We start from the raw sequence: 10,496 nt of genomic DNA, 5'->3' as shown, positions 1-10,496 counted from the left end.
TACTAAATCTTAACACTACCAAATGTAAGGTAATGACTTTTTTTCGTAACTCTCCTCAACTGGTCACTTATATTCTAAACAACAGCCCTTTAGAACGTCTAAATAATATGAATGATTTGGGCGTACTTATGGACCATAAGTTAAATTTTAACACCCATATTTCCACCACGGTCGCAAAGGCCATGAGTGTCCTGGGTTTCATTAAAAGATGGTCAAAAGAATTTGATGACCCCTATACAACTAAAGTTCTTTTTACTTCGCTTGTCCGTCCTATTTTAGAGTATGGATCTTGCATTTGGTCACCTCAATATGAGTCGCACCAGATTAGACTAGAATCCGTTCAAAAGCAGTTCTTGCTATTTGCTCTTCGTGGCTTAAGCTGGGATCGCAATGTCAATTTGCCTTCGTATTCTAGTAGACTTCTCTTGATTAACCTTCCGTCCCTAACTAACCGTAGAATTATGCTTGGTGTCATTTTTATGCACAAGCTCCTAATTGGTGATATCGACTCGCCTGAGTTATTAGCTCAGGTGAATCTGTCGGTACCATGTAGACGGAGTAGACATCCTTTAATACCTTTATCCCTTAGTCGTTGTTCTTCTAACTATGCTATGCATGAACCTTTTAGGGTCCTCTGCTCTGATTACAATCTTCTATCCCCTGTAATCGGCTCAGAGTTTTCTATTAATATGCTTAAAACATCTATCCTATCCCATTTAGTTAATAGATAGCTATAGTATTATGTGTTTGTCTGTCTTTTCTATTGTGAATTTTGTCCACGCGATTCGTGCCGTGCGTTATACGGCTGCACCCCTCGGTCGGTCGGGTAGGAGGTGGGCAGTTATCTGCTTGGGCTCGCGCATAAAAAAAAAAAAAAAAAAAAAAGAACCCCAAAAGATTTTACAACTTTGTTAATTCCAAAAGACGCTCTAATGTACTACCTTCCACCTTCAGACTTAATGACCAGACTGCTAATCATGATTCAGATATTGCAGATCTGTTTGATAAATTCTTTCAGTCGACTTATTCTACTACTGTTTCGGATCACACACCCTATCCCTTTTCAATCCCCCAATGGTATGTTTTTTCCTAGTATTACTGAAGACTGTATTATCTCCAGCTTGTCATCTATGACGTCTTCCTTCGTTCCCGGTCCTGATAATATACCTAGTTGCATCCTTAAAATGTGTTCGATATCCTTATCTAAGCCTTTATCTCGGTTATTCTTTGTATCGAGTGAGATTTGTTACACTTTCCCGATATTTGAAAGGAGTCTTTTATTATTCCGCTTTTTAAAAAGGGTAGCAAATCGGATGTTTCTAACTACCGTGGCATTGGCAAACTTTTGGCAATAACAAAGCTGTATGAGAAAATTATTACGTCTTCCCTTCAACACCTATCCAGATCCACTATTTCTCCTTGTCAGCATGGCTTCATGAAAGGTCGTTCGTCGCTTACTAACCTTTTAGAATTGACTACCCTTGTACACCATGGCTTCCGTAAAAAGTGTCAAAGTGATGTTATTTATACTGACTTTAGTAAGGCTTTCGATACGGTTGATCATTCTATGCTTCTTGGGAAACTTAACATCATGGGTTTTTCCCTGAAACTATTGGTTAAAGTCGTATCTTATTGGCAGAACCCAAAAGGTGTCTTTTCGTTCCTCGATATCTAAAACTGTTCGAGTTACGTCGGGTGTACCCCAAGGCAGTCATCTGGGCCCACTGTTATTTACATTGTTTATAAATGATTTGCCTTTGACCTTGGCTCATTCGCGCGTGCTCATGTTTGCGGATGACGTCAAGATTTGTTATTCCTATAATGATCCTTCTTTCCAACAGTACTTTCAATCAGATTTCGATGCGTTCTGTGATTGGTGCCACGTTAATAAATTACACCTTAATGCCTCTAAGTGTTCTTTTATGACTTTCAGTCGTTTGTCTCCGTTCCTGGCTCATTACTCTATTAAGTCTGTTCTGCTAGATTGTGTACCATCGTTTAAAGACTTAGGCGTTATGTTTGACCCAAAACTTTCATTTAATGTTCATATTTCTTCAATTGTCAATAGAGCATGCAGCCTTCTTCGCTTCATTAAACGTTGGGCCAAAGAATTTGATGATCCCTCTGTAACAAAGGTTTTATACACGGTCTTAATTGGAACCCGAGTCTTCGCCTACCTTCTTATTCTTACAGACTTCTTCTTATTAATCTTCCTTCACTTTACAACCGTAGGCTCGTTTTTGGCATTCTCTTTCTCCATAAACTAGTCAACGGCGAAGTCATTTCTACTAATTTACTAGATACGCTATATTTTTGTGTTCCCTCACGTCGGACCAGAAACTTTTTTCCTATCACCTTATTAGATGTCAGACTAACTACTCTCTTCACGAACCTTTTCGTGTTCGTTGCCAATCTTTTTACAACCTTTCTCACCTAATTCTCCTCATCTTTCTGTCACTTCTCTTCGCGCTATACTTTTTAATCATCTACAGCGAAACCATTGAAAATATTCTAGACTTGGATTAGCTGCAACTCATCCCTGACCACATTGGCTGTGAATCGGGGCATAGCTGGCACCTTATGCAAATAAAACACCTCCACCGGGTCGGGGATGTTTAGTTGTGTATATAGCTAAGCTATCTTCTTCAATTAATAACTATCTGTCTTAAGCTTAAGCTTTTTTGTCGACTGCTGTGTTAGTTGACGTAAATAAATAAATAAATCAATCAATAAATATATATGGTTGGAAAATATATAGAAAAATAAAAAGGTAGGAGATATTGGGTAGTTATGACAAATTCCAAAATATTTCATGTTCAGCTAAATGGGTTGCGGCCCGTCCACAAATTTGTAGGGTTCACCAGTCCTGGTCTTGCCTGAAGGGAAGGTCCAGGGGGTGACATCTTTTGAGACGCCCTATTTGGGTGCTGTTATCTAGCCGGGCGACTGCCAGAATTTTGTCATGCATCTCCAACCTAGAGCAGTGCTTACTGATGGAATGTTCAGGTCTCTGTGGATGACCAAGTTGCGAACGAATGGAGGCGCACCAACTATTTTACGGAGCAGCTTGCTCTGGAAGCGCTGTAGGATGTCCACGTTCGAATCTGAGGCCGTGCCCGAGAGCTGAATGACATTAGTCCACACCGGTTTCATGATGGCCTTGTACAGCAGCACCTTGTTGCGAATGCTGAGCTGTGACTTGCTGCCGATTAGCCACTGCATCCTAGCCAGCTTCACGTTGAGTTGAGTACTCTTGGCTTTAAGGTGCGCCTTCCAATTAAGTCGCCTGTCCAGAGTGAGGCCCAGATACCTAACCGAGTCCACGCTCGGGAGAAGCGTCCCATGAAGACTGACCGGGCAGTCGAGTCTGCGTGTGGCGAAAGTCATAGGCAGCGGCTTACCTGTATTTACCGTGATGTTCCACCTGCTTAGCCAGGGCTCAAGTATGAGCAGTTGATCCGGTATGATCTCTGAAGCCTCAGTGGGGTTTGGTGCGCTGGCAATGAATACAGTGTTGTCTGCATGTGAGGCAATCAGGAGTTGCGGGTGTTGCAGCACTGGAAGGTCAGTAGTGAATAGGGTGTATAGTATAGGGCCCAGTACACTGCCCTGAGGGACGCCCGCTTTGATGCGCTCTATTCTTGATAAAGAGCTCTCTCACCTAACGTAGAACCGCCTGTCCGAGATGTATGATTACTGTACCATGTAGTACGGGGCGGGGAGGAGCAGCTTTATTTTGTACAGGAGCCCATCATGCCAGACTCGATTGAAGGCCTGCTTCACGTCCAGAAAGACAGCGGAGGAATACCGCTTGTCTTCGAAAGCATAAAGCACCTTCTGCACGATGCGATGGCATTGCTCAGGAGTGCCATGGTGTTTCCGGAATCCAAACTAGTGTTCTGGGATCGTGTTTCCTTCGTCCAGTAGCGGCAACACTCTGGCCAAAAATATTCTTTCGAATATCTTAGAAAGTATTGCCAGCATACTGATCGGACGATACGAGGTTACTTCATTCTCGGGTTTTCTAGGTTTAGGAATCATTATAATCTCTGCGCACTCCCGTTGGGTCGGGAAGTGGCAGAGATCAAAGATCCTGTTGAAAATGTTGGCTAGTAGCTGGGTCGTCTCATGCGAGCAGAACGTCGTGGCATCGGTGAGGCATGCAATGACTGTGGATCATCTTGAATAGGACTCTCTGGCCTAGAGTGGTTACTGGAAGCAGGATCTTCCGTGTTGTCATCAGTTGCTGATGGTGCCTGATGTGATATGCTTACATCTGTTTGTTCAACTCGGCTTCGAATTTGGTTATAATGACGCTTTATGATGCGATTGTCTGTCAGACGAACTTTGTAAGACACTGGTCCTGTTTGCTCGGATATGTAGGCTTCTATCCATTTTGGACCCGGTGCATAGTTTCGTACCCAAACGGATTTGCCTGTATCAAAACATTTCGATTGATTAATAAATGGCTCTGCTCCATTAGAAATTTCTTGTAGCTGTAGTTTATCAAAGTAGGACATTAACTCCCGATTTAACAATAGCTGAGCTGGCGAGCGATTTGTCGTTGCATGTGGAGTTATGTGTTGATTAAACAAAAATCGAGCAAGGCTTAGATCCATATTATTGTTCGGAGATAGTTTTTTAAGGTAGTTTTTGGTGGTCTGCACCATGCGCTCTGCTTGGCCGTTTGTTGCTGGGTGAAACGGTGCTGATCTAATGTGTCGAATTAGATTGTTGTGGAGGAATGCCTTGAACTCTTCGGAGGTAAATGCTGTGCCATTGTCTGACACTAACTGATCTGGTAACACATGCGTAGCAAACAGTTGCCTGAGAACTTTAATTGTAGCCGCTGTAGAAGTGGAGCTAACAACCGCAACCTCTAGCCATTTTGAGTAAGAATCCACGACCAGAAGAAAGGTTTTTCCTTGAAAAGGTCCTGCAAAATCGATGTGTAGACGGGACCACGGCCGCTTGGCTGACTCCCAATGATGCACCGGTGCCTCTGAATGATCGTTACGATTCTGCTGGCATGGAATACATTTCTTAACAATAAGCTCAATCTCAGCGTCAATGTTTGGCCACCAAACATAGCTACGCGCTAACGCCTTCATTTTTACAATGCCTGGATGAGCGGCATGTAGAGCAGCTAAAATTGTTGCTCTGGATTTCGGTGGAACTACGGCGCGATTTCCCCAAATCAAAACTCCTTTATTTGTAGAGAGCTGTTGCCGACGGCAATAGTATGGATATGCAATATCTGATTGCTCCAATTTCATGTCAGGCCATCCCCTTAACACCCAGTTTGATACTTTCGCCAATAAGGGGTCCTTCGATGTTTGAGCGGCCATCGCCTCAGCACTTATGATTGGCGTTGCTGCTAATTCGATCATTAGCACATCGTCGGTGCTAACAGCGTCCGATGCTGCTGACAGTGGACAACGACTTAGAAAATCCGCATTGCCCATTTTTAAACCGGAGCGGTGTACTAGCTCGAAAGTATATGCTGACAGGAACAAAGATCGACGTAGCATCTGATTTGAAATAATGTTTGGGATTGCTTTCGATGTGGTAAAAATACCCAACAGAGGTCGATGATCGGTGATTAGTGTGAAAGTACGACCGTAGACGTAGTTGTGGAACTTCTTTACTCCTGCTACCAAAGCAATAGCTTCTCGATCAATCTGAGCATAATTTCGCTCAGCTTTGGATAAGGTACGGGAGTAAAAAGCGATGGGTTTCTCCGCTCCATTCGGCATTTTGTGACTTAAAACTGCACCGAGTCCATATGGTGACGCATCACAAGCTAGCACTAGTGGCCATGAACCATCATAATGCACTAGTACGTCGTCTGACCCAATAAGTTCCTTAAGTGTAGAAAAAGCCTTCTCACACTGTTTGTCCCACCTCCAAGTTGCATTTTTATCCAAAAGACGATGTAAGGGTTCTGCCACTGTTGCTTTATGTGGCAAAAATGAGTGATAAAAATTTAGTAGTCCTAAGAAAGCCTGCAACTGCTTTTTATCCTTAGGTGCTGGTGCGTCTTTGATTGCCGAGACTTTATCGGCACATGGTCTTATACCAGTTGAGTCAATTTTGAAACCTAAAAACTCAACGAATGGTACTCCGAATTGGCATTTGTCCTTGCGTAGTCGCAGTCCGGCTTTGTCAAAACGTATAAACAGTTCCTGTAATCTAGTTGCCAATTCCGTTTCCATTTTTCCAATTATTACAATGTCATCAAAATATGGTAAGACTCCGGAAATATTCTGTACCACATTCTCAATACAGCTTTGAAAAATGCCTGGTGCTGATGAAATGCCGAATTGCAATCGAGTAACTTTGAATGCACCCTTATGTGTACTGATTGTTTGCAGCAAAAACGAGATTTCGTCGACTACTAACTGCTGATAAGCTTGAGCCAGATCAATTTTGGCAAAAATCGATCCACCTTCCATAGATGCCAGCAAAGTGTTGATCGCCGGTATTTGATGGCAGTGCGGCTTAACCGCTTTGTTTAAAGTTGATTTATAGTCGCCGCAAATACGAATTGAACCGTCCTTCTTGATAACTGGTACAATAGGAGTGGCCCAATCTGAATACTCCACAGGTTTAAGAATCCCTTGCTTGCATTGGCGATCCAGCTCCTCTTCGACTAGTCCCTTTAGAGCATATGGAATTCGGCGTGGAGGTAGTCGCACTGGTGGCACTGTAGCATCAATGTTTAATATGACTGCCGGACCAGTGTAACAACCAAGTTCTGTTGAGAATAAGTGTTCGAACTTACTCAGAATGCCTGCGATCTGTACGTCACTGCCCACTGAATGTATGCCCTTGATACTGATGCCTAGTGGGTCGAACCAGTTACAACCCAGAAGGTCGCTACAACCCCTTTTAGTGACGATGACTGATAGATTATCAATATTACGACCGTTGTAATGAATTGATACATCAAAAACTCCTAGTATCTGGATTGGGTTGTGTTGATAGTCACTAAACCCCGGATCGTAGTTGTAAACCTTAGGCTTGTTTGTTGGCCAGATGCGATCATAAGTCCGCAACGTCATCATAGTTACGTCAGATCCAGAATCCACTTCAAAAGTACACGATTTTCCATTAATCTGTACCGTGATACGTTTCTTCAGGCTCACCAGATTAGATATGAGGTTTACCGATTTCCCGCGTGAATATTTGCCCTTTACTGGATGAACATCGTTCGACGAGTCATTACTCCGGCAGACACGCTTAACCCTCTCATGCCCGAATTAAATTGGGCGTGGCTAAAATTTTTTTGAATTGACATATAAGCTAGACTTGACCTTAATATCAGCTGAAAAAAATTTGAATGTCCTTGGTGTCCTGGTTCAAGAGCTACAGGATGTTGCGTATATGCAACATTGGGCAATTGTGTTATATATTTGAAGTCAAATTCTTTTTTTTTTTCAAATGCCGTTTATTAATATTTATGTATGATAGGACACAAAACAATTTTTTTGGGGATTGGAGCACAAGTGCACATTACACTTGCTACATTTACGCTTGAAAATCCCGATCTGCATACTCTACATCTTCCTCTTGTTCCCCATTTCGGCCAATGATTATAACCATCAAGTCGTAGTGACTTTGCTGGGTCTGCAACATAAGCTCTTTTAGGGGGTTTGACTTAGAGCCCGTAGAAGGAGCTGGTGAAGATGGAGCTGGTGATAATGGGGCTGGTGATAACGGAGGTGGTCATAATGGAGTTGGTGATAATGAGGATGAATTCTTTGTCAAAAGGAGTGATGATGGATATAACTTGTCATATTCAGGTGTTCCCTTATGAGGCTGATTAGAATTGTCGTTCAAATGGAAAAAACTGTTTAATTTTTTCAAATCTGTAATGCATTTGCAACGGCCGCTAGTTTGAAATCCACCCACGCCATTCTATAAGCTGGTATTTTCACAACTGCAAGGTAAAGAAGTATGCCAACAAACATTTCAGTGCATTTCAATTCTACGCTCTTCGTTTGAATGGCATATAAGTTCGTTTCCTCTCATATTTTCTGCCCCAGTTCATCCGCAAAAAAAATACTAAAATATTTGATGGGGTTTTTCACGGCATTGCTGCGTAATTCACTTTTCCAAGTGGTCTCACTTTCCATAAACTTTGTACTCCTCCACTTCAAATTCCTCAAATCAATTAGTTCCACTACCTCCTGTACAACGTTTTCATTTTCATTCAATTCTCCATCATTTTCGCATCTAATAAGTTGGTCAATCAATCTAACTTGCACATTTTCAGCTCTGTTATCCAAATTTTGCAAAGTTACTTCTTTAATTTCCTCCATATTTCGATCTTCTTCTTCTTCATTTTCCTCATCACCCGAATCATCCCAATCAAAGTTGGCAAATTTTTCAATCTCAGCTTGAGTCAGACCTTTTGGAGAATCTGTATACAGAAAAAATTTTATTTTTCCAAAATTTCCACAGTAGCCCAATGTTGCATATACGCAACACTACATTTACAAAATTATTACAAACAAATTAAATAGTTTTTTCATTGGTTTTTTTTTTTTATATACTCTCTTACCTTTCTTTAACAAGTTGTTGAACTTAGATTTACGATGAAGTAATTGTTTAATTGATTTTAAACACTAATTTAAAACCACGTGTTTTTACAGATCTCATTTTTTCACTATGCTCTCGGGAGAATAGCTACAAACTGAACGCGTGTGCAGCTTGCCGAACAACTAGCTGTAAGCTCACTTAGCACATGCAGCTATATTTCAGCGAAAGTTTCAAAACAAAAAATTTAAAACAACGGTAGTTATAGGCTTATAAATCCAATGTTGCGTATATGCAACATCGGGCATGAGAGGGTTAAGATGGCCCTTCCGGCCACAGCCGTGACATATTGCTTCACGATAAGGGCATTGCTGCCGGTCGTGTGGACCGGCACAACCCGCACATTGTTGTCCTTTTCCTTTATGTGGTTGTTGAGGGCGCTGTGATTTGATGCTGTGGATAGTGTCGTTAGGCTGTCTGATAGCCTTTGCACTCGCTGCTGCAGCTTCACTAGTAGTTGCTCTCTCCAAAACTTTCTGCACTGTCAATTCAGTGTCTGCAAGAAAACTTCTCTGTAAGCTTTCATCCCTCATGCCGCATACAAAACGATCACGCAGCATTCTGTCCAACGCTGCTCCAAAATTGCAACCCACTGCCAATGCCCGCAGGGCTGCGAGATAGTTTCCGACGGTCTCATCCGGATGTTGATCACGTTTGTGAAAACGATAAAATGCCGCGATTTCCGATGGACGTGGACAAAGATGATCAGTTAGAATCTTCTCAATTTGGTCTAACGGTAATGTACTGACCTGGTTTGGAAACGCCAATGATGTCAAAAGATCGTAGACTGGTGCTCCGACCAATGTGAGGAAAGATGCTTTTTGCGACCCTCGTCTTTGACATCATTGGCAAGCAGGAACAATTTAAATCGCTCCAAATATGAGCCCCATTTATTTGGCTGTCCCAAATCAAACGGTTCCAAACTTCCAACTGTCGTCATAATTGGGTTCCGTTGAGTATATTTAGCACTCGTAGAATCAATTACTTCCTTCTTTTCCTCAAAAACGCCGGCCAATCTAATCTCTCCAAATTCACCAGCAAGCGACTCTGCCATGCAAATGTGTGTGTAAACGTTTGCAAAATTTCACCACAGCATGTATATGTAAACGTATATGTATGCTTTTGTGCGTGACAATTTTTTGATATTTTGCGTCAATAATTCCAAGTTTATTTCGGATGATAATTAGCATCCCATCCTCGTCGCCAGTTTGAAATATCTTAGAATGTTTATTGATTAGGTGATATTGAAATTACATATATATATATCGCAAGTTTATAACGCGTGTGCTTGCTGCGAACGACCGGCTGAACTGTTCATGGCGTCAAGCCAGCAGAGTTGCCAGATGGCTAACGTATGATAGGGCTGCATACACAACAGTGGCCAAGGGCAAACCATTTATAAACAGGGTAAATAATAGATGCCTTGGGGACACCTGAGGTAACTCGAAGAGTTTTAGATATTGAGGAACGAAAAAACACCATTTGGGTTCTGCCAATAAGATACGATTTTAACCAAGCCAATAGTTTCTTGGAAAAGCCCATAATGTTAAGTTTCGTAAGAAGCGAATAGCGATTGTATCGAAAGCCTTACTAAAATCAGTATGAATAACATCAGTTTGACACTTTTTACAGTAGCCATAGTGTACAAGGGTAGTCAATTCTAAAAGGTTGGTAAGCGACGAGCGACCTTCGACCTGACAAGGAGAAATAGTGGATCTGGATAGGTGTTGAAGGGAAGACGTAATAATTTTCTCAAACAGCTTAGGTATTGCGGAAAGTTTGGCAATGCCACGGTAGTTAGAAATATCCAATTTATTGCCCTTTTTAATAAGCGGAATAATAAAAGACTCCCTCCAAACATCAGGAAAACTACAAGTCTCACTCGATATAAAGAA

At 41.9% G+C, this 10,496-nt stretch overlaps 1 protein-coding gene across 1 annotated transcript; it reads right to left on the bottom strand.

Moving 5' to 3' along the window:
* Nucleotides 1–4,109: 4,109 nt before the first annotated feature.
* Nucleotides 4,110–7,067, bottom strand: LOC124461122 (uncharacterized protein K02A2.6-like). The gene is made up of 2 exons (XM_047012680.1): nucleotides 6,785–7,067; nucleotides 4,110–6,706 (listed from the first exon to the last, which is right to left on the bottom strand). Exons 1-2 carry the CDS (start codon nucleotides 7,065–7,067, stop codon nucleotides 4,110–4,112), a joined length of 2,880 nt encoding a protein of 959 aa, XP_046868636.1.
* Between the last annotated feature and the right edge of the window lie 3,429 nt (nucleotides 7,068–10,496).

Source organism: Drosophila willistoni, unplaced genomic scaffold, assembly GCF_018902025.1.
Source record: "Drosophila willistoni isolate 14030-0811.24 unplaced genomic scaffold, UCI_dwil_1.1 Seg209, whole genome shotgun sequence".
NCBI lineage: Eukaryota > Metazoa > Arthropoda > Insecta > Diptera > Drosophilidae > Drosophila > Drosophila willistoni.
Note: the sequence above shows the minus strand (reverse complement) of the source record. Positions and strands in the feature narration are given on the sequence as shown.